Raw genomic sequence first — 26,565 nt, 5'->3', positions numbered from 1 at the left:
ACATCAAATTTCTCTTTTTCTCTTTTTCTCTTTCTTTCTCACACACACACAAAATTATTAATATAATAGGAAAAAATCTTTCGAATGTAAAACAGAAACTAAAGTTTTTATACGTATATTTTATAGAATGCGTAATTTAGTATAATAATTATTTTTAATATTAATCAATAAATCACAAGAGATATGATAATTTGTAGAAAACAATAATCACATGTTTCGAATTAAAATGATAATATTTTAATGTGGGTCAATATCGATATATTGATTTAAATGTTAATTTAGTGAAGTTTGATAATTTAGTGAAGTTTGATAATTTAGTGAAGTTAATACGGTAATCTCGTAGCCACATTGTTATAATGCACATATAGTGTTAACATGTCGCGTACATATTCCTCTAGTGTCTCTGTCTAATGACAAATTCATTGTTTCGAACCAACGGTTAATACATGCTGCACAATAATGTTAATATTCTCTGATTCTTTAAAATTTATATAATATTCCTAAAGAAAAGATTTCTTTTTTTTTTTTTAAGTATTCAATTTAAATTATTACGAACATAATGTGTACACATTTTAACTTTTATCAAAAGTATTATGCAAAGTAAACCGGATTTATAAATTTTACGATAACGAAAGGTTCATTAACCTAAGTGCAATGAATCATAATGTAACGCAAAAGAGCATATATCATATGTACATATGTTTGTATCCCATATTTCCATCATGTGCCTTTATATTCTTGACAGATATTAATTCAGATTACCGTTATACCTGATCTAGGTCTACTCACTTCAGTTTTCTAGCACTCGCAAAAAAATTGTGAAAGCAAGCTATTGATTTTAAACAAGAGCACTATTGGTGATCCACTAAAAACTTTCAAAAGATAGGACTATAAAAGACGCTTTAGTGACTTGTAGCAATATCACCATCTGTCATTGCGTCTTTATAATTTTTGTTAATTCGTAATTTTTCGTACATGCGATTCGTAATGCGTTCTTGAATGTGAAAACGAATATTTGAAATTAATCGGTGAAAATATGTACGATTGAAAAATTGAATTCATACGATTTTCATATTTATATTCGTACAATTAAATTATTTGATTTGAGATTGTTTAAGTTCGATTAATTTGACGAAGTGATTATAATATAAATATAATTACATATAATTTAATAGGAATTAATTTACATAGGAATTTTTACTTAACTTAACGAAGTTTTATCTTTATAACTTTTAAATATTTAAAGTATGGAAATTTAATAGATAGAAAATATGGAATTTTAATAAATAGAAAAAGATATCATAAAATAAAGATAAATAGTTTTAAGTTATATACTTGATTTTATGATAGTTATATCTTATTATACTTGATTGACTTGATTTTATTCTGGAAATGAAAATTTTTCGAAATCATTAATATTTTTTTTATATGGAGCTATATGTTTTTTTATATATTAGTCGATTCATTTTATTAATTTTATAAGAAAATATTCAAAAGTGAAGTATTATATTATACAAAGGACAAGGAAAATAAATTGCACGAAATTGGAAATATTATTAAATTAATCTTAATATTAATTATTTTTTAAATTAAGAATTAGAAATTTGAAACGATAATTTCATTCAAAATAAGTAATACGTATTCTCATTAATAATATGTTTCAAATCAGATGATAATTTTTAATGACATATAAAATTATAAATCAACATAAAATATTTATAAATGCTTCGTTTATTGTATTTTTCTTATCTTGAATTAATAATGGCAACATTTATATATTTTTATTATTAAATATGCAAATTAAATATGCGTATTATATATGCAAATTATAGTACAAACATATCTAACTGCTTATATTATTTAAATTTAAAATATAGAAATTCAATTGTTGCTATGCTGTTGTATAATTAAATTATTTAATATTAATGAAATATCAAGTTTCCAATCTAATTCTGTTATATAAAAGTGACATGTTTAAAAATTTCATCAATTTAATGTAGATTTTTTTAAATTCTATATTTTATCTATTTCTATCTCATATATTTTTTAAACAGAAACATATACATAAACATATGTATCTTGTCAATTAACAATTTCATTCAATAAATTCTGCAAATCATTAATTTTGAAATAATTTTTAATTTTTTTTTAAATATTACAAATCATAATATTGCAAAATAAATTGATATAAAAAATATTTTATTTATCTAAGACATAAATTATTATAATGTGTGTAATAAAAAAATTTCACTATTAGAGTTTTCTCGAATGAATTGATATTACTTGAAAAAAAAAGAAGAATGAAAAATATTAGAAATTTTTAATAACTTTATAATTACAAACTGTAAATAACATAGATTCACATTGATAAAAAAAGGTTTCAAGTTTGTTTAAATTTAAATTGTTTTAATTTGACGAAAGCCAACTAACAAGGCTTAAAAGGAAGAAAAATATAAAAAATATGCCAGTCATCGTATCGATTCAATTAACACATTGTTGATTGATCAAGAGTAAACTCGTTTATTCATGCTCAAACGTTATTGATCAGTGTCAAGTTAACTCGTATTTATCTTGTTATTGAAAAAAATATGCTGTAGAAAAAACATTAATAATTTATCTAGAGACTAAGATTTAATGCTTACAGAGGATGGAATAAAAATAACGAATGAAGATATTTTAATAGTTTTAATTTTAATAGTTAAGTTTTCTTCAAAGAAAACTTCATATTAATATGTAACTAATGTACAATATGCAATTATTTTTTTATATACACATTCGTATAATTGTAAAGTACAATTGTATTTCTTTTCCAAATAGAATTCTATTACTTTTCCGAATCAATAATATATCAATAAAAAAATTGTCTATGAATCTCATATTGTTAGAAGCGTAATTTAAAAAAAGTATATGCTAGGATAAATAAAGGATAAATAAAGTTATTAATTATTTATTTAAATTTATGTATTTTAATATTCAATTATGGAAAAAATAATCGATTTTATGCATTTCATTTTGCATAAAATCATCGTATATAACTATGATGATTAGCCAACTTCTACGTTCAAGTTTTCACGATATCGCAATGTTTTTATCTTTCCGATTCATTGTTAAGAAAATTACACAAGATGATGATTGTTATAAAAAATTAAATTCGTTAAATGTTTTTCCTCTTTGTATTGTAACGAGTAACGAATGATTCTCGTATACTATTTAGTATCTTTGTATTATAATAGATATGTAAAATTTCAGTGCAATTTTGCAATGTGGTCGTAAAAAAAAAAAAAAAAAAAAAAAAGGAAAAAAATCGTTCACTGTTATTTGATATGACACGAGGAAATCAATCTGTTACCCGGATTTTATTAAAACCTTGATAGCCCCGATTATCGAGTTTGCAACACGGTAATTCCAATGATGTTTTTATCGGAATGAACAATAGATGCGTAGAAAATTACATATAAAAGCTTAGAACGCTTTTGGTTCACAGGAAATTTTATTATACAAGGAAATTTATTATTACAAGTATATACTTCATGATTTTGCAGATTTTTACTATTAATACGTGTTTATGAATAGATTTGTATTTTTTATTTTTTTTTTATCTTTCCTTCAAATTTTTTTTCATCGTTGATTACATCCTGATTTTCAATATACATCATTATCACAAAAGTATATTTATATTTTTTTATTTCGTTCAACATATTACGAGTTTTAAAAAAAAAAAAATTTTTTTCTCGTAATGGTTTAATATTTACAATAATTAATCTTGAGAATGTATTTCAACAAAATAGAAATATCTGATGTATAAAATATCTATAAATTATAAATTGTAATTACAAATATATAAGTCCAAAACGTCATTTCGATGTATCCTTCAGTTTATTCATAGATATTAACAAGTGAAATAAATTTGAACAGAAATATATAGAATACTCTTATTTGTTTTGCATTGCGTTCCAATATTTGGTTGCAGTAATATTTAAAATTCGTTTCTCACAAATATTTAGAAATTGAGCGGGTATAGTTGCCGTTTAATTTCATTCAATCGATAACATCATCGATTATGATTGCTTTAAGTTTTATATAAATTAATTAAGATCAAGAAATTTCTAAATATTACATAAATATTTTATTTTCTGTTAATATTATTCTTTTATAACACCAATTCAAACGAAATTGAACGATGTTTTTCAATTATTTGCAAATTAATTCGAAGAATTCAATTAGTAATTACTTAAAATATTCCAGAATCGATAAAAAATTGAAATTAATTATCCATAAAGAATTTACATTTTATTCTTAGTAAACAATTCACACGAATTAAGCTATATTTTCCTATATAAAATAATATTAAGTGGAAAATTGATTATGGAATAAATCATTTATTATCTATTATTATCTTTTCAAGAATATATTTATTTAAAATTGCAAAAAATGAATTATTTTTTATTTTTCAATTATATATTTAAAATATATTTATAGATAATAAAAAATATTTTGAAATTTCAAATAAAAATAATCGTTGTATCATTTCAAAATTATTTTTAAATTAAAGAAATATTAAGCATACGTATGCGTGCCAATATCTCTCAAGAGATTAATTTCATCCACTTAAAATATTGCCACGATATAATAAACTCGTAGATGAAACGAATCTTTGACATTTCTGTTATTGGATTATTGATAAAACCTTCGTGTCTTTATATTTTTGTCGACGTATATATTGTTCATAATCTGTGAACTTATAACTTATCAATTGATTAATAATGTTATCAATTTGAAAATTAACATAAAAAGTAATAGCTTTGAGAAAAAGTTTAAGGAATGTTCTTATACAAACTTTCCATTATATTATAAGTTAATATGATGAAAATAATTTACTAAAATACATATCAACAAGATTCTTAAATTTTAATAAAAAACTAACCATTAATGAAATAACAAATATTTGTAAGAATTGATCATTAATATCATTAATCGATTGAATTGTTCCCGAATATGATTCATTATTATTCATTTTTTTTTTTTTTGATCATAAGTATTAACCAATTAAATCAAATTTTATACTACTTATATCATCTGAGTTAATATTAATCATTTAAATTAACTCACTATATAAACTTTTTTATATGCTCAAATATAATTGAGATGTAAATAGATGTGTCATACATGGAGACATAATATTTGATGAAGATATAGCATAAATTAACCATTTCTGACAAAAAAAAGTATTTTTTTAAAATCAGTATAATCATATATTACTTCGAAATCAAATTAAAATTATCAATGAATATTTAAAAAGCTATCAATATACCAAAAAATGAAGCGGAAAAAATGATCTGAAAATCAAAAAATATATTGATTTAAAGTTAAAGTAAACGAAATAATTTATAATATAAACAAAAAAAAAATACGTAATTTAAACTTTATTAATTTTAAGAATTATTATGTTCCAAATTTTAATCTTAATTTGACCAACATGATTATTTTTTTTCTTATACACACACACATATATATATATATATAAGAATGACTTGATTTCTTGTTTTAAAATCATGATAATCTTGAATTAATATCTCGAATAAATGTTTTAATAGTAATGTTAATATTTTACAATTCAATCAAACAGTCACATCTTAGAATGTTTACGTCAATTTTTCACAAGATTCGTTTCATCCATGATATGCGAGATATTACATAATTTCAATTCTTATTTCGATTCAAGGCTAATACCAATTTGTTCCACGCTCAATGTCTCAATTTCACGAAGACCTTTTGACAAATCACTACTCTGACCGTAACCACAATCACAATCGTAGAACAGGAAGTGTAGAATCCGGCTCATTTTACAGCGAATAAGATATCAGGGATATCCAGTTCAGATTCAATGTAAAAAAAAAAAATAATAATAATAATAATAACAATCATATTATTATCGTTGCGATTAAAAATATGCAGAGAATACTTAAATTTTCCTCTTGTAAATTTAATAAGCAACACATTTAATCACATTTTCTTTTCAGTTTTTTTCAAATAGAATCGAGACAAAAAATAATTTTTTGCACTTGACTTCAATTTTTCTTTTTTTTCTTATTATTGCAAGATATCATGATATAAGTTTAATTATCGTAATTGTTGTAATCTATGCTTTACATCGAGATTGTAATATACATATACTATTATTATATATAATCAATTGATTAATTACCGTTTAAATCATTTTAATAATTATAAGCTTTCATTTATCTATTATTTTTTTTTTATTCGTGTATAATGTATAATATCGTGTATATTTATAACCGTAACAATTGAACTGATTGGTTAAGTGTTGCAGTATTATTTTAATATATCTAATCAAATGTGATTATCTGCATTGCTTTAAATAAATTTAATAAGAGGAAATTTTTTGATTTTAATATTTCTTATTCTTTTCTTACTTTTATTTCAAAATAAACTCTCTATATTTAAATAAATATATAAAAAAGATTTAGTTTTTAATTAAATGTAAATCTAATAAATTAATCGAATAACAGATATTTGTTTAGATCAAAATTATTAAGATTATATTAAAATTAAAGTATGTTATTATTATATTAGCCAATATCGAATATATGGTTCATTTATATAATAATATTATATTTAGACAAAATTCATCGGAGAAATTACATTATATCGTTTTAAAAAAAATTCACTTTGATAAAAAAATTAATATAAAAATCAATAAAATATATTACTTTACAATATTTTGATAAATGTATTATAAAAAATTTTTTCAAATTAATTAGATTTAATTGAATTAAAAATATTAAGCGAACCATATTTCACAGAAATTAGACAAAAGAAAAATTAAACTGAAATAAAAAAGTGTATTTATAAAGAATTAAATTAAACGTTATAATAATAATTTTATTAATTATTAGTATTTGTTAGATATTTTTACAAAAGAGATTTATTGAAATTCATAAAAGCTGAAAATAATCTCAAAATAGGTTAAGATCACGATGATGAGCGACAGTTATTCAATTCCCGTTGCAAGGTTATGTTTTCTTCGCTGCTTTCGAAAGACATTTTGTACGGACACATTCTCACCTCAATGGCGGACAACACGATGTAAAATCTAGGTTAGGTTTGTGCATATATGTAACACCTAAACGTTCCAATTACCAAAATAACTTTATGTTACGATGCAAAAATATGTTTTCTTCCTCAATATAGCGTATTTCGCGTTTTTCATCCAATCATTTTTACGAGAGAAACATAATTTTCAAATTCATGATTCAACATCATGAAATATAATTATTTATATATAAGATTTATAGTTGTTAATTTCAGTTTAAATTTTGAGTAATTGCAAATATGTATTGATGTTTAAATTATTTTCATACTTCATCTAAAAATAACCAAAATATTCTTCAATATAAAAAGTTGTTACAAAATTTTTTTCTATAATAACATTTTAATATTATATAAATTTTTTCTTCATTTATTTTATATAATATTTTATTTAACACTTATTTTATGTTATATTATATAAAATAAAAATATTGCATTATTAGTTATTATTAGCCTTGAATATATGTAAGAATATTAATAAAACATTATAAGAGAATTAAGATAATATCTAGTTATTAATATTATTAATTATGTTAATATATAGAAAATCATGTTTCTTATATTTAAATTTATATTAATATTATAAATTCGTTTTTTAAAGTCACATTTATTATCTTCATAGAAATCTTAAGATATGTTTTATTATATATTATATACATAAATTCTAATTTTAATTTATATTCATTTATATTTATATTCGTTTTATAGTACTTCATATAAAAATATTAAATGGTTTTCATTTTTATGATTATTCTTTCAATTTTTAAAATTATATAGTATAATGTATATATATATTTTTATCTCATTTGAGATAAAATTAGAAAAATGTTTAATCTTTAATTCAAACACAAAGAAGAAGAATCATACATCATATATAATCTATCAATTTTTAATTTTTTTATTTCTATTATATGTATGATAAATTATCTAAAGTCGTGGTTATCGGAATTTTAAATGTATAAAATAAGGAATGTTGTAAATTCATCATTTTATATCTTAATATAAAAAATTTTCCTTATTTATAGATGTTACAAATGTTGTATGTGTTTGTGATTATAGAAATAAGATATCTTATTAAATAAGTATCTAATTTCTCATTGTTCAATACTCGTACGATAATTGCTTAATTCTCTAAACATTTTGCTCATAACTACCATTCGAGTTATAATTGATGTAATTATGTAATGGAAGATTTTATCTAGTACCTTGACATTGAATCGAGTTAACTGATTTTTGCACTCGAATCTATTTTTATATTTTTCTTGCTTTATATAACTTAAAGAATTTATTTAATTTTCTTCATAAGTCTTTTTTTTTTTTTTTTTTATACAAATGATTATGATTATAATTTGAATCAATATTATAATGTTTCAAAAAATTCACATAAGATAATTTTTATTAACAATTCACTTCTTATCGTAACGAGCCACGATTTCAAATTAAAAAAACTGATTGGAATAACATATTTGCTTGCTTATTTTTTTAAAAATATTATTGCAGTCGAGTAATTAGGATTAAGTGTTAATTATAAAATTTTAGTAATTATAATCCGTTAAATACTACAAAAAAAGAACAGATAATAATTTAATGGACAGTCACTGAACTGGATTATAAATTTAATAACCTATATTTATAATATCGACGTATATTTATGTTTTTTATTGTATTCGAAATATTTGGAACCATTTCTGCATAGTTTCCCAATGCGGTTGTCGGTAGATCTTTATTTAGTCAATGTCGACGAAACGTGAACGTGTATTTCATCACACGTTCGAGGTATCACCATTGACTTTTCGTTTCATTCTTTTTTATCGGTTTTGACCAAGTTAGAACAGTTGATTAGTTAAACAAGAGCTTGTTTCTCAATATTCTTGAACGATTATCTATATCAAGTTCCTGGAAATTTTTATGAGAGCAAACAAGTGTCAACACAGCTGCACTTTGTTTGCACTCTTTGAATGACAAGCTTAAAATATAAATTTGAAATTTGTACACGTCCTTTTCTAATATAATATAATCAATTTTAATATCTCCTTTCTTCTTAATTCTTTATAGATCAATATCAAATTGATATATTTCCAATATTTTTCATAGATAATGTGTTACATAGAAAATGTAATGTTTGAATCATAAATGGTTTTAAAAAAATTCAAATGATAATACACTGACAATGCAATGATAATGCAGAAGAGCTTATATGCACGAACAATTCCCCATCAACTGTTATATTAAGTGACATTTTCTTCACACTTGTTACTTACTTATTTTAATCTATAAAAACATTTTAACCGATACTGACTTTTTATATAAATAAGTCAAATTATATACTTAAGCTGATGATAATTTATTTATTTATTGGAAAATGGAACTGTATAAATTTTAATTACTTATTGAATTAACGATTCCATTTTATTATTTTTAACTATATCTGTTCAGATAAGTGGTCAAATAAGGTCCAGGCTATGGGCGTTTTCACAAATACTATATCTAAAGCTGAATCCACACAACTGTTCGTGAACAATTCACGACAGTTTCTTAGTCTTGATACTCTCACGAATACCATTTGCGGACGATAAATTCTTTTTTTGTTCGCCAACTATTCACTGTTAATTACTTGTCTTAATGATATTTACAGAATGTCACAATAGTTGACTCAACAATATTCAACATTTTAAATCTCGATTATTTTCAGCAATTGTACACAAAAGACTTTCACTATTGCTTGTATGTATGTGCATTTCGCTTTGTTTCCATCATTGTATCATCTCTCTCTCTCTCTCTCTCTCTCTCTCTCTCTCTCTCTCCCTCCCTCCCCTTCCTCCCTCTCTCTCTCCCTCTCCCCCCTCTCTCTCTAGATTACAATTAATCTGTCTGAGCAATGGAAATCTATGATGTAGGGAAGATAAGAGTGGAAAAGTTACTCGAGGAACGCGCCAGTCAATTCCCGTGGCACGTTCTAATATTACTCGTATACGTATAGTGTGAGTCGGAGGCATAACCAGGAAAGACGTTGCCTGTAGAGAAATATTGGAATTCTTCGTATTCCTTTACTGTCTTCTATTATATATTCCGTGATTTTCTACGTATATAAGTACTTTTATTCATATGGAAAATCAACAACTAAGAAAGAGATCCTAACTCGTTAAAATTTCTTCCTGTATATTTTATTCATAAAAAGATAATAAATTGAGGGAAATTTTTACAATGATTTTGTTTGATGGAAATATTATCATTTATCTTTCTGTCGCATATACAATTGATTATTTAAAATTTCTAGAGAATAGAGATTTGAAAATAATCCGTTCCACGTTATTTATCAAAGTCTGAAAATTTTTCGTTTGAACTTTTTGACAAATTTAACAAAGTTTGTCTTTAAAGAAGTGTTAATAATGTTTCTTAGTTAATCGTGCCTTCATTTATCTCTAACTTGATTTTACTATAATTTTTAATCTCGATTCTACTTTTATTTAATTACGTTTAACGTATCTTTCATAATTTATTTATCTCCTTCACGATGAACCATCTTATTCATGCCTTAAACTTTCATCTTTTCATTACTCATTCGAAACGTCTTTCAGGATGTTCTCTTTAATTAATTCTCCTCCTCTGATCAATAACAGACGTCATAGCGATTGTTATTAATACACAGTAGATATTCGGCTTGAACAACATTTCCATTTAAATTTTCGTGTTTCATTCGAAAAAAATTCAATGTAAATGCAGCGATAATAATTTCTATCAACAACTTGATAATACTTCACTTGATAATCATTTGATTTACATGTTCATTCTAATTTTGAACAAGTAGTTAATACAATATTGCAAAATATAAAAAAAAAAAAAAAGTAATAGGTATAAAAAGTATTTATATATCGATCTTTTCATCTTGATATTTAACAATGACCTGGAAATTATAACTATTTATTTATATTTCTTAAGTTTTATTTTATTTTCTTGACATTATATTATTATATGCTTGAATGCATATAATATCTGAATAATCCTGTTATATGTAAATTTTTTTTTTTAATTTTTTACCAATCGTATAGTTATCTTAAATATATCATGATACATATATTTTATTTATATAATGAAATAATTTTAATTAATGTATATATGTAGAATATAAAGTAAGAAAGATTTTAGGGATAAAAATCGAGAAGAATTTTGAACAATTTTATCAAGTTATCATTTATTTATATTTTACTTATTTTTATTGACTCGATTTATTGGATGAGTTATAAAATAATATCATATTATGAAGATGAATATCAATAATAATAAGTGTTAAAGTGAGTGTTAAAATATTAAAATATTAAATTTTAAAATAATTATAATATATATTTTTGTATTGTGTAATTATATAGAATATATTAGAAATCACAGTCAATAAAAATAATTTTTATCAGTATTGGAAGTATATTCACTGTATATGTAACTATACGTAATATGTTTATTATTATTTGTGAGGAATATAAAAACTTATTCTTAATAAATAATTGATTTGATATGTTATGTAATCAATTTATTCATTACATTTATTTACTATTCTTAAATTGTATATATTCATTTCAATGATAAGTAAAGTATAAGTAAAGTATCTATTGATTAGATATAAATATTTTTGTTATAATATAAATAAATTTATATTTGATACTTGTAATATATATTAATTAATCTGAATTATTGTATCTATCTAATACAATAAATTAGAATCAGAATCAATTTAATTATTATTCACTGCATTCAATTTCTTAGCAGAAAAAAATTAATGAATAATATGATAATTATGAGAAAATAACAAATGGAAAAACGAGTTGAATTTATTTTTGAAACCTTCATGATCTCGTTAATGTTGTCATTATTATATTTACTTCATTATTTAAACAGATGATAATGCATGATATATAATAAATGAAATTAACTTGATGTATTCATGAATATATAATTATTAAATTTGAAAGGAATTTATCTTTATAAATACCATTTAATAATTCAGTCAACGAATAATAATATGTTTATCGACTATATAAAAACAAAATTATTTCGAAATTTCATAAAATCAATAATTTTAATAAAACGAATAATTTTAAATTCATTGACAAATATTGAAAATATTACGTTTTAATATAAAAGTCACTTATTTTTCATCATTCGTAAATCATTTATGAATTTTTTTAATCATCTCATTTGTGAATTATCTGAATAGATTTTTATTTTCATATCTTTTTTTTTTTTTTTTTTTTAATTAAAATCAAAAACTTTCGATGATTCTTTTATATATATATATATGTAAGTATTTTTTAATAATGTTGATGCGATCATCGAGAAAAAGTTTATAATCGATATTGTTAATCTTCTCGTGAAATCATATTTCATGAATATTTAGAAAATTGACGAATAATAGTCAGCAAAATATTTTGTTCGAATATTTATGTAGTAATAAAATGTACATATATAAGTATATATTCTATATTCATTTGTTTTTCTTCCACTATCTCACAATGTTTCAACGATTACAATAATATGTACTTTCTAAAACGAATATATTTTAAGTGCACTTTTTTTATTAACGATTCTATTTGTATACTTGATTGTGAACTATCTTTTTTTTTTTTTTTTTTTTTTAATCATTTACGTGAATTAATGAGAAATAAGAAATATGTTTGTCATCTTAAGATGTCGATTATGTATACAAATTATAATTTCAAATAAAATTCTGAATATTTATTTCAATTTTGAATATAAATTTTCTTCGTCATATTCATCATGTTAAAATATACTGTGAGTTGTTTATACTGTGTATTAATATTACATGCTGGATTATTATATTGCAAAAAGGAAAATTATATTTCAGTGTAACGACCTTTCTTGTAACTACTTATACGTTTATAATTGCATCGATCATATATTCTAAGAAATGAAAAAAAAACGAAGAAATAAAATTTACATTATTCCAACATTCGTTAATCATTTCTAAAGAAAAGGAAAAACAAAGAAATAAAATTCGATTTATCCTGTTCGTTAAATATTTTTTTAGAGAAGAATATAACGAGTCTATTATCTTATTTGCTTTGAATATATTTTGAATTATTTACTTTGAATATGATAAGAATTCATATTCAACTTTAAATTCATATTCATATTGTTTTATTATATTAACAGTATATGATATATGAAGAACAATATAAAAATATAAAAATATGAATGTGAAGAATAGTAAGAACATAATAAATCATTTCTAACACTGCGAAAACAATTATATTATTTGTTTATTACTGGCATATTGAAACAATAATTATAATTATTTTGAATGAATGGATCCTCGACTTGATAAGAAATCTTTGAATAATAAATTATTATTATAATAATAAATGGATAAGAATATGGATAGCAATTCTCATGGAATTTTTATATATGAAAACTTTAATAAGTAATATGGATTTTTTTTAAAATAATGAAATGAATATAAACTTTGGATAGATAATATTTCTTGTATAAGATCTATGTTTGTTGATAATATTATTATTAATATTTAATGAGAGAATCATCATTATAATAATTCATGAAATAGATATGTGATAATTCAAAACCGTTTTATTAATATTTATGATTATAGATTATGATTTTTATTGTTATACATACGTATTACGTAAAATTATTAATAATTCGTCTCACGATATAGTTATAAAATACTTATTGATTCGATTGTTGAAACTTTATCACTTTTATCACTCTTTATAAATACTTTCTATAAATATTTTTTTTGAAAGTTGTAATAATAACTTGTTTGGAAAGTAAATGCAATCTCGTATAATATCATTCTATACACGAATTGTACCACCCAATGTGTTTTTTTCTTTCATAATTCAATATCCTAACTGTTTCAGTTTTCTTTTAAAATTTCACATTTATAATTTTACTGCGAGATATATTTATAAAAATCTCGAAAGAAATGATTAATAAAGAAAGAAATTGTGCTAAAAAAAAAAATCCATTCTATCCAATTTGTTCTAATTATTATTCAAATATTCCAATACTTGTTGTAAATAAATGAATGAGGGGAAAAAAAGGCTAAATACCCGAAGATACGTAACAATTCTCGTTTATATGTTTCCAATATCAATGTTAACTAGTTTCACCAAAAGTGTTTTAAAATTATTCCAAGTTATTCCATATATAAAAAAAAAAAAAAAAACTTGCTTTCGCTATTATGTCAGAAACAAGTGTCATTTTACGCAATTCCCGCATATGATGTTTCCTACGCAAAGAATTTGCATCCGCAGGAAGTTATACGTAATACATGTGACGTATACATGTGATACCTGTTGCACTTCAACGATTCGTTACACAACTAACGATATACCGTACTCGATCACGTAATTATAGCAGATACTTTTTCTCTCCACCAGCGTGACGCATTGCAGTGTAACATTCAAAGAGTAATTCTTTCTAGTGACGCAAATCGCGTCTATTTAACATACTGTTAATAGTTCGATCGAGTTTTTATCGTCTATAACACGTAAAATATTAATTAATTTTTTCTATGCAATCTATTTCAAATAAAGATTATTGAAATTAATTTTAATAGTAGTAGTAGTAATTAAATTTAATTAATGATGATCTTGAAAAACTTAATATGAAAATATTAAAAAATATTTAGATAAGAGATTAGGCTTGGCTTGTACATTGTAGTAAACGTTATCAACACGATTGAAACTATACTCTTTGCACAAATCATTCTTAAGATGTGAAAACGACGTTGCTACCATCATTCACATTATCTAAAGAAGAGGATATAAGTACATATGCATGTGAAGAATATTGTTTACTAAGTTGAGCTTGCGAAACTTAATATTATGAAACATTGAAATGTCTAAGTTTTAATGTCAAGATTTATTGATAATAACATAATAAAGGTTAAAAAACTTTCTTCGAAACGGATAAACTTATGTATTGAAATAAAATATCAAGAATTTTAATATCCATTAATTTAAGAGGATATCCTATTTAAAATTCTAATTTAAAATTGATAGGTTTTTTAAGGAGTTTTCAAGGTTACCAAATAAATATTAGCATAGCTCATTATAGATGTTTACGTTGAAAAAAAAAATTAATTATCATGATATGAAAAAAATTTTTATAAAAAATAAAAGTAAAAAAAATATATATATTACTTAGATTATACTTAACGTACTTATTTATATGATAAAAATAATTTCATATAAAAAAGTTTGTTATAAGAAATATGCAAAAAGAAGTATGTTAAAAGTATATCATAGTTGAAGGTTTAAAAATGTTTTTTAAATAATTTAAGAAGTGCTATTTAATTATTTAAGATCTTATTTTATGATACGAGTTTTTTTTTTTTTTTTTTTTTTTTAATATTTTGTAATTGTATTTCAAATAAACGATAATCATTCAATTATCCATAAAAAAATCAGGTTTCCAAGGAATCTATGTCAGTCAATTAGTACGGAAAATCAAATTTCTTCGTTCCAATGAACTCGGATGTTAAAGCCGATGTAACAGAATGATCGGCGAGATAAATTTATATAAGTATGTATGTACATCATAACTTGCATACATTCTGACTTAACCTATGTTACATAACAGTCGGTAAGAGTTGATCAGGAAGAACAATTAGAAAGTGTACACGAAGGTGTTCTGGCGCATGAACAAGTTTACGATCGTCGAGACTATTGCATAAATATCGATACGTAGGACCAACTTTCTCGCATTTTATGCATATTCTTATCTTCAAACTGACTACCTCTTTTTCAATCCTGCGCATGGTAAAGAAGGTCCCTCTCTTCCTCTTTCACTACATGTTTTTCTTTCTCCTACTCTTTTACATCGATCGCTAGAATCTTGCGATCACACACCTCAAGGGAAGTCTTGAACGAACAGTGACGATTTAGACAAGCTTCAGCAAGTGACATTTTCTTTTACGAAGATAGCATAAATTTATTTCATTTCTAAAAATTAAATCAATAGTTAATTATCTGTCGGTTTATATTTTCGATTATCGATCGAGCATATATTATATAGTTTCGATTTTCTCACACACGATCCAAGTTCAATTTTATCGTCAACTTCGCCGCACTACACACTGTACATCGTATTGTTATGCGCATTCAAAATGCTTCCTTTCTCGCGTTCGAACAATGATAGAATGCCATATTTTCAAAATATCGTTTGACGTTAAACAAGTACGCGAGTGTGTATATTATAATAAGCATCTATTTATATTCGAAAAAATATTATAATTTTTTTATTTATTTTATCTTTCAATCAATATTTATACAAAAATTTTAATATATGAATTATTTGAATTTTTTTCATATTAATAATATGTTAATCTATGAATCGTTATATTATAATTTATATGTTTCATTAAAATATGTAATTCAATAATTAAGTTATTTTAAAATGATTGAATATTTTATGTAAAAAAATCGTATAACTTATAATATCACGTGATTCTCGAATTACGACAATCGATTCGTATCACTCGAATATATATAGCTGCTTGATCGAAACGTATTAAAAAGCGTGAACGGAAAATAAACTCGTTAATTGTGTCTAAGAAAAGGAGAACGACAAAATGGAGTACGAGGTGAATGAAGATTATTTTACACGGGTGAGTTTCTTATATATATATATATATATATATATATATATATATATATATAATTTAATTTATTACCATATTATATAATTTAATTTATTACTATAAACGATATTCAATGATGACATACTTTCTTTATATATATATATATATATATATATATATATATATATATTTCATACTTTTCAATTGAAAATATAAGTGTGATTTAAAAAAGTTATAAAAATTATTTATAAAATTTAATTTTAAATTTGACAAGTTTTGATTGAACGATTAATAGTCGATTGTTTAAATGCAATATCAATCAAATTAAAATCATTTCGACCATAATTAAAGTCATCAATCAAAAGTAGCTCATTTCTTTATTTTAGTTCGATCAACATAATCGTTCGATATCAAAAGTTATCATATACACAATTTAAGAGATTATTAATTATGATTAAGCATAAATAAAAAAAATTTATTAAAAAAAAAAATAATTGAATTATAATAAAAAGTCATTTATACAAATAATCTCATTAATACAATTAATTTCATTTTCTTGGAGATTTTGTCTTTAAATTTAACTAATATTATCTTTGATTGTTATCTTTGATATCTGAAGAAAAGTGATATTTTGAAGTTTTTTCAGTTTAATAGAAATTTTTTTTCGAATATAAAAGTTAAAAAAACTAAATTTTTATCAGTTTTCAATTCTCTGTTGATTTTAAAAATTTTAATTTAAGGTTCTTCTTTTTTATATATTAATTTAAATCGTTCAACGAGTTATCTCTCAGAAAAGACAAAATCATTTTTACGTAAAGAATCATGTAATCGAGTAGAAAGATTATAGAAAATATCTCTTATGTATTCGGATTATTTATGCAACATGTAAAAAAAGTAGGTTTCAAAATATATCAAATAGACTAGAATATATATTCAACATATGTTTTTATATAATATAAAATGTCGAGAAACAATTTTAAGGAACTGGGAATATTTTATGAAAGCGGAAAATTTTATTTAACGGAAAACAGAAAGATTTGTGTGTATAATGGATTACCAGCAGCTATGCTTTTAAATTTCTCCGCAATTATACACGCGTTCCTCAACATTACTTTTCCTGGTTGTTATGAAGTAAAATGAGTACCTTCAAATAATTGCACTTATTTACTTTCGCATGAGAAAAAGAAAGAAAGATATTAAAAAAATATACCAAAGAAAAATGCATATTTTTAGAGGACAAGATGTTCTATTAATATTAATTATTATTAATTCTTCGAATATATTCTTCAATATAAATTTAATATATGTATTTTATCTTAATATATGTTAACATTAATACAATTTAATAACATGGATTTATAATACATATATATATAAAACTTTCAAATATAATAATAATAATAATAATATTTATATATAAATCTTGTGTGCTAAATTTCGTAAGAGATACGATTTCAATGAAGAAAAGCTAACCTAATTTCGCTATATGTAAATACGTGTTTTAATATAGCGATTAAACGAGATATATTTATAGTTGAATTAATTCAACTTTAATAAAACTGATTTTCTAAAAGTTTTAAAAGAAAAAATGAAAAAGAGAAATAGTTGAATATGGAAATGAAAAAAAAAAGAAAAAATACGTATAAGAAAAATGATATGAATTTATAAATATACATGAAAAAATTGATTATTGGTGGAATTGATGTTACTGAAGTTGCAATCTATAATGTGAATTATTGTCTTCGTGATATCACGGGTCACGATAAAAATAACATTTTTTTAATATACATTTCTAATTATAGTTAATGTAGTAATAATGTCTCGTTTTCGTTATAAAACACAATATAATATAATGTTATATATATTTATTACATATATAATTTTATACATACTTATATATACAGAAGATTACGATACTTCATTTATTTAAAACTAAAAAAAAAAACGACTCAATATTTACGTAATAATCAGATTATTATTATAGTATTAAGTATTACGAAATATTCATTAATCATATAACCAAAACTTTATATTACAGTATCGGAAAGTACAGTACAAGCAAATGATTTTTTTACACAAAAATAAATAAAAGAACATAGAATAAATTATTTTATCATTCAATAAATCCGTGTAATTATCTTTATAACTATCATATTCAACATTATTTTTTTTGTAAATCAAGAGAACACAATTAAAAAAATTTTATTCTATATTTTTTTACTTAATTGTACTATAATTCACCAAATGTAACATATTACGCCATTTGCATTCTAATCAATGGCATAGAATCTTATTCTGTAATATCATATTATCAATGCAATTTACAATTATTCTATAATACTGACATAATTTTCCTCGGTCGAGAAGCAACAAAGTGTAATAATCCAAGAAGCAATTATACTTGACGTAATTTTCTATTTTCTTTTCTTTTTTTTCTTAACTGAAATTATGTAATTATTGCAATTTGTTCGTGAAAATTTTGTCTTTATAGATAAAAAATCTTTTTCAATTAAAATTATAGAATATATAAAATTAAATTTTTAAGATAATAAAATTATTTTTATAATAAACATTCAAAATGATTTTTAAATAGAAAAATTATATAATTAAAAATATTTTTATAAAATGATTTTTTTTATTCTACAATTTGAAATTGGAATTTGTAGATAGATATATTTTTTAAGATTAATTTCTTCTTAATTTTAAGTTAGCACAATTACCATTTAATCACATATTCCACAACGTATAATCCATTCAATATAATTTTTAGTTATTCAACTTTATTATGTATTATTAGATATTCAGAGATATTCTTCACCTTTCGTTTCTCACAACAAATATTATCCGTTTTTCTTCATAAAGAGAACAATCATAAAATGTAAAGCAAAAGTTATAAAATCTAAGTACTTTGTGCAAGTGTACAGAATGTAATATTTTACGAGGTAAAGAATGGAAATATAGTAGGTAATAGGAATGTCCTCTATTTTCAATGCAGAAAACGTGCCACGTCTGTAGTGTACTTAAAACATCTCTGAAAGAATAATAAAATAAAATCAAACTGAATACATAATGAGCATATAGAAAAAACCTAACGTAAGTTCCATATTAAGATTCGACAAAGATATAAATAAAACTTGACTAAACTTTTCTCTTCTTCTATGTCTTCTTCTATTCAAAATAATTTTGTATTTAATAATTAGAATAATAAGATTCTTTAGCAAACAAACGAAATAAAAGTTCGATAAATTTTTCGCACAATCTTAAAAAAAAAAAAGAAATAATTATCATAAAATTAATTTTATTTTAGCGATGTATGTTTCATATTATATTTATTTCTATATATACCAATTTATTACAAATTAAAATGCATCGGATACATTGATTTATGTTTATGAAATTGATTTATGAAATTGTGACGTGTATAATATAAATATCTATTTTCTATCATAAACGAATCTAATGATTTTCTTTTTGAGACTATAATTTCATTATTTATAATATTACATCCATTAAATGTTCGAGATCGTTTTCTTTGACATTTAATAGCCTTTCTCATATGGTTCACCGTTAAGCGTACTTAAATCTTTACGAAAGAAACCGTTTCGATGCCTTTTGTTCTCATTACCTACTTTTCTTCCCGGAGCAGACCCAAAAAACGACAGGCAAGGCCTACGAAAAAGAATATTGATCAATCGTGTAACGGAATGTGCCGTTTACATTTAATGTTCTATGCGCATGCGTACAGGCGCGAAGTTTTAAAAAAAAGATGATGGGCCAAAAAGAAACGGAGACAAAGAAGGAGGATATGGAAAAAAATTCACGAAAAGGAAATCGGCACAAAAAGGAGGACGAAGTGATAAAGAGCCAAGTGAATAAATAAGAGAGAAAAGTCAGTCTTGCCCTCTGCTCCCTTCTCCTCCTCTTTTCAGTATATAACATCATTTTGTCCATTCACCGTTCCTGGTCGTGAGCCCAATGTCATCGATTATTCGTTTAACGGGATCTACACGTTCACGGTGGTGGTCGTCCAATCGCTAGTTAAGGGGGTTTTGGTCTTCGGTTGAAGAGTTCAGTTGAAAAGTACATTGTTACGTGTGAACATCGAAAGATCAGCCAATTCCAAGATTTGGTTTTTTACATTGTGCTCAGTTTTTACTCTTTTTGTAAATTTACACGTACGTGTGATACGCAAGAATCGGATTTCTTCGTGACATCTCTTTGTAAACTTTGTGTCATTAAAACCGTGCAATCACCACGTGGTCTAAGCAGACGATACTTGACATCTGAGTATATATATTGTATGAAAGTTTGCATCGAATATAATATCTTGACTACTCGTCAACAGGTGTTTAATTTCTTTTTTGTCTTTCGCATTGAATTATTACAAATAAAAACTTTCAATCAATAATATCATATTTAGTTTCATAGTTGTTGCTCGCACAATTGCACGAATACTTCAAAGAGATTATCAATTTAGAATTTAAAGACAGCACAAAGTATTTAGATCCTGATATTACTTTTATTATGAATATTTAATTAATACTATAAAAATTTGATTGTCCAACAGTGATTCTAACGATTAAAAATTTGAATTAAAGAATAGATCGTAAAAAGGGAATTGATTCAAATCGAGATTTGTCGAAAAGAGTATGAAAATAAATGCAAAAGAGACCGAAATAGATTAAGAACGAAAGATAAAGAAACATAACTGGAAAGGAACAGATCTCGATGTGTGCTGTGTAACTACGTAAAGAGAGGAATTGACGCATTTTGCATATTTATTATTCGTGAAGAAAGGATTTGCAAACGTGTTTCGCGATAATTCATTCAAGTTAAGTCGTCAGCTTAAAATTCATATTTCGTTAGCAAATTATTGAAGTGATACGAGCGTTGTTAGCGATTAATTTTAAAAAAGTACGACTTGTTTATCCAAAGACAAACTTTATTTTAACCGGTTCAACACGGGGTCTTTACTATCAAACGTAAGTTCATGAAAATTTAAAATGTAGAAATTTAAATTTGAAATTTTAAAATGATGTTTATTGATAAAAAACAAAGGAAAAGAATTTTTTATTTTGTTATAATTCAGTGATAATTTCATTTTTTCTAAAATATTTATTTTATAAATATTTTCATAAAATGGGATATTTCGGTATATAAATATTTTTATGGTGGCTGTGTTTCATAAGAAAAATTAAATATAGTCCAAATAATTTAAAAATGCCGATTTCATGTCAAATTCTATCATTTAAACTTCGAATAATTTAAAAATATAATAATTAATTATTCTTAATTTTTAATTATATTTTTAATTTTTAATTTTTAATATATGAATTTTATAATTATATATGAATTTTTTGTTTTTTTAAGAAAAAACAAAATAATTGTATTAATTAATACATACAATGTATATATTATAATGTATCTGTTGCAGGAATTATTGGAACATCGAGAAAAGGATGAGGTAGTAAAATTAGTCAGTACAAAAAGTCATGGAACGACTCCATTAGTTATAGCTTGTCGTAATGGACATTATGACGTGGCTGAATATCTTATTGAAAAATGTGGGGCAAATGTTAATCAACCTGGTTTAGGTAAAAATTATTCATTATCATATTTTCTACGTATATCATTAGCTTTTGAATTACAATTGCTAAACAATCATAGTAAAATCAAGGATAACTTATATAGAAAGTCAATAAATCTCACACGTGAATTATAATATTTCAATTTAATTGAAGTATAATATTTCAAGCAATGTAGACTGATGAAATAATCTAATCGAATATAAAGTTTAATTCGTGTAAAATATTTTTCAATATTCAAGATAAATTGTACATTTAAATTATTTCTTCTGTTTTCTAATTTTTTCAATAGTGATGTTTGATGGCGAGATGATCGAATGCGCATCACCTCTGTGGTGTGCTGCAGCTGCTGGTCACTTGGCTTTAGTTAAATTACTAGTGAAGCATGGTGCACGAGTCAATTCAATCACTCAAACGCATTCCACACCCCTACGAGCAGCTTGTTTCGATGGTCATTTCGATATTGTTAGATTTCTTGTGACTCACGGTGCAGGTACGAATTATCGAAATGGAAAAAAAAAAATTATAATATTTTATAATATAATACGTTATTTTTATATATAAAGAGATAATTAATATATAAATTAATATTTGATTAATAATGTTATTTGATTACAGACATTGAGATGTCAAATCGTCACGGTCATACAAGTTTAATGATTGCCTGTTACAAAGGTCATATTAAAATTGTCAAGTTCCTACTTGCTTTAAAAGCAAACGTGAACCGAAAATCTAAGAAGGGTAATACGGCACTTCACGATTGCGCTGAAAGTGGATCCTTAGAAGTCGTCAAGGTACTCATCGAGCATGGTGCCCGAATGGGCGTGGACTCCTACGGGATGTCACCACTCCTTACGGCAGCAGTAACAGGTTAAAGCAGAATGTTCCACGCGCAACCCCGAAGGTTCCCTTAAGACGATTACAATTAATGCTTAACTGACATGAGTGTTTCATTATATAAACGAAGAAACACTCTAAAAATAATGCTGTTACGCACTGTCGACTAGTCGTCAAAGATTAGATCGTCAGCAACTAAGTTTAAGAGAACGTATGAACTCCTATGTACGTGATTACGGTTTCACATGCGTAAGAGATTATATGTTTTCTTGAAGCTAGTAATCATCGAAGTAGTTATTGATAACTAGTCGATAGTGTATTATGGCATTTAATTATTATAAAATCTTTTCGATTTTACAGGCCATAAGCACATTGTCGAATATTTTATTAGTATACCAAATTTAGTAAGTAGAAAGGAACGTATAGATGCATTGGAATTATTAGGTGCCACATACGTAGATAAAAAGAGAGATATGATGGGAGCACTTGAATGTTGGAAACAAGCAATGGACGAGAGGTTTATAAAAGTTTTATATATTTGTTCTTTATGTATAATTTTTATGCGTTTTATGATATCTATAGATTATTTAAATATTTATTAATATTGTATTTTAGATATCGAGGTGATCCAGTAATACCGAAACCACCACCATCACCCGTTGTAGCTGCTTACGACTTCGCACGAGAAATTACTGACCCTGATGCTCTAAATGGATTATTAAACGATCCAGATGAAATGCGAATGCAAGCTCTCGTAATTAGAGAACGAATATTAGGACCAGCTCATCCCGATACTAGTTATTATATTCGCTACAGAGGAGCAGTATACGCAGATGGTGGAATGTTCAATCGTTGTATAGAACTTTGGAATTATGCTTTGGACATGCAGCAGAGTATGCTGGAACCACTCGATCCAATGACTCAAAGTTCACTCTTTAGTTTTACCGAACTTTTTAGCTTTATGATAGGTAGACAAATAAATACAGGGCGAAGAGTGCCGCCCGTTCAAAGAGAAGAACTTCTTAGAGTATTTAAGAAAGCTGTACGTTTTAAAAATAAATTATTATTATAAAATTTTATTATTTGTTTGCAAATATAATATTATATATATTATATTACAATATATTATTTTTAATATATATTGTTTTAGGTGTTGGAAGTGAAATTGGGAAAACAAATGATGGATAAAGGACCAACTCGTGGACGTGATATTGTGTATTTGGATAAAGTTCTTTTAACTACTTTGCATCTAGCAAGTTTATTGACTCATGAAATGCCAGAAAAAGATACTGCAGAATATACTGCATTACATCAAGCGCTTTATGAATTAGTTCGAATAAATGCCAAAGATAGAAATGTAAGTTAATGATTTAATATTTAAAAAATATATTAAATATATAATAAATTTCCAAATAAATTAATTTTTTTTGTATTTTTCTGTAGGGTGGAAATGTACTGCATTTAGTATTTCGTGAAAGGCATATTGTACTTGGGGCTGGTCCAAAATCTCCAACTTATAGGTTCCCTTCACCAAATTTAATAAAAGCTCTTATAAGAGTTGGGGCTGATGTTACAGCAACAGACATGACCGACAATACAGTATTACATCTTGCTGCCTATCATTATCCGTCACTTGATCTATTTACTATTCTTCTTGATGCTGGTGCTCATATCGATGCTGTTAATAAATCTGGTGATACATTTGAAAAGTTAACATGGCGTAAACGCCCTTATGATGCAGTGTATCTCGTTAAATACACTACACTTGCTTGTTTAGCAGCCAGAGTAGTTAGAAAAACATATGACATTTCATTTGTTCCAAAAAATCTTCAAGATTTCGTTCTAATGCACTAGTGTTATTATATAACAGGCTGTCGTTTAGGATGCCACGAGAGATATTTATTTGTTATCTAAATGATAAGAAAAATCGACGATAAAAGTTTTATATCTTTCGAAAGTGCAAAATTAGTGTTAGAACATTTTCGAATACAAGAAAGTATCAAATCTATCTTCAAAAGAAAATTGTTATATGTATAATAACACGATAAATTGATACATATAATGTATACTGTCAGTACTATTTTTTTTGTTAAATCTGGATTTTAAATATTCCAAAATTATGAAATATTTCAATATGAAATTATTTTGATGGTTCAAATAATTTTGACGCTTAAAGAAGAAATTATAATTTAAATAATATATTGAAAATCAAATTAATTCAAAAATATTTTTATTAATCATTATATATCAATTAAACAAAACATTTGATATATAAAAATTATTAACTGTGGTGGTTTACTATGATTTAAAAATATCAATTAATATGATTTTATTACTTATTACTGACAGCTTTTCCCTTATACATAAACCCCATTACAAGCCATAATATACATGTTGCGTTGATAACATTTAATTATAACTTGAATATATTAAATTGAAAAATTGTATAATCATAGAAATTATTTTTATTCTTACTGTTATATGAAAAAATAAAAACAGGAATAAGATTCTGTAATACACTTTTTGATATAGTATAGATTAACTTAAAAATAAATTATATACTTTTATATTAGAAAGATAAGGAAAAGCGAAGTTATAAGTTAAAATTTTTCAGTTATAAAATTTTTATTTTACATACAAATGTAAGTGTTTTTATTTACTAGACATTATTAAAATGTATTTGAAATTTATTACTTAAAACAATTTGCTAATAGAAACATTTAAAATTACATTCATATTATATTAATTTATAATTTTTAAGGTTACCTTTATTTAAAATGTGATAAATATACATATACATAATAAATATTATATAGATTATATATAAGAATTAAATATGCGAGGTGTGTTTAGTAAGGTGCTTTTTTTGAAAATAAACAAATACACTTGACACTAAGTAGCACGACTGTAACAATTTCCTCACAATAATGCATCTAGAATTTATAATTTTATTAAAATCTTGACGTAATTTTTGTACTTTTGGAACACCTTTCTGTTTTAATAATTACATTCACGCACTTTTTATTCTTACACAGACACTGCAATTCTCTACAAAAAAAGTATCTTACATTCAAAGTCACCCAATTTAACTGTTTTATAATATGAAGACTGTGGAAATACAGGTGTGATTAATAATATATTGAGATTTTCTCATTTATTTTTATTTAATAATATTCCAATGGATTTTCATCCTACAAAACTTACCGCTCAATTACCTTTCACTTGGATGAGTTAGCTTTCCTGGAAGAACAACACATTCATAAAAATCTGTTGTACAAATCCTGTAACTTACCCAACTTTCCTGTAAGGTGTTAGCCGCAATTTAAAAATGATTAATATACTCAAAATATATTTAGTCTGATCCTCCATAATAAAATTTTATTTTCAGGCACATATTCAAACAATTTCGACAATGAA

General features: G+C 24.1%; 1 protein-coding gene across 2 annotated transcripts in view; it reads left to right on the top strand.

Annotated features, from left to right (window-relative positions):
- Positions 1-26,285, top strand: part of LOC105735530 (protein fem-1 homolog CG6966) — a 28,522-nt gene extending 2,237 nt beyond the window's left edge. Inside the window, exons 1-9 of one of the 2 annotated variants that reach the window (XM_012486837.3) lie at positions 15,605-16,322; positions 16,706-16,753; positions 22,161-22,320; positions 22,604-22,804; positions 22,930-23,181; positions 23,509-23,665; positions 23,764-24,190; positions 24,299-24,505; positions 24,592-26,285. In XM_012486837.3, the coding sequence (XP_012342291.2) occupies positions 16,278-16,322; positions 16,706-16,753; positions 22,161-22,320; positions 22,604-22,804; positions 22,930-23,181; positions 23,509-23,665; positions 23,764-24,190; positions 24,299-24,505; positions 24,592-25,002 (1,908 nt within the window). In that variant the 5' untranslated portion in view covers positions 15,605-16,277 and the 3' untranslated portion in view covers positions 25,003-26,285. Of the gene's footprint in view, positions 1-15,604; positions 16,323-16,705; positions 16,754-22,160; positions 22,321-22,603; positions 22,805-22,929; positions 23,182-23,508; positions 23,666-23,763; positions 24,191-24,298; positions 24,506-24,591 lie in introns of those variants that run through there. The other variant, XM_012486836.3, reaches the window with a different exon arrangement.
- Positions 26,286-26,565: the final 280 nt, after the last annotated feature.

This window comes from Apis florea, unplaced genomic scaffold (genome assembly GCF_048593485.1).
Source record: "Apis florea isolate Af1SG1 unplaced genomic scaffold, ASM4859348v1 contig_2839_pilon, whole genome shotgun sequence".
Classification (NCBI taxonomy): domain Eukaryota; kingdom Metazoa; phylum Arthropoda; class Insecta; order Hymenoptera; family Apidae; genus Apis; species Apis florea.
This window is presented reverse-complemented; position numbering and strand designations above follow the sequence as displayed.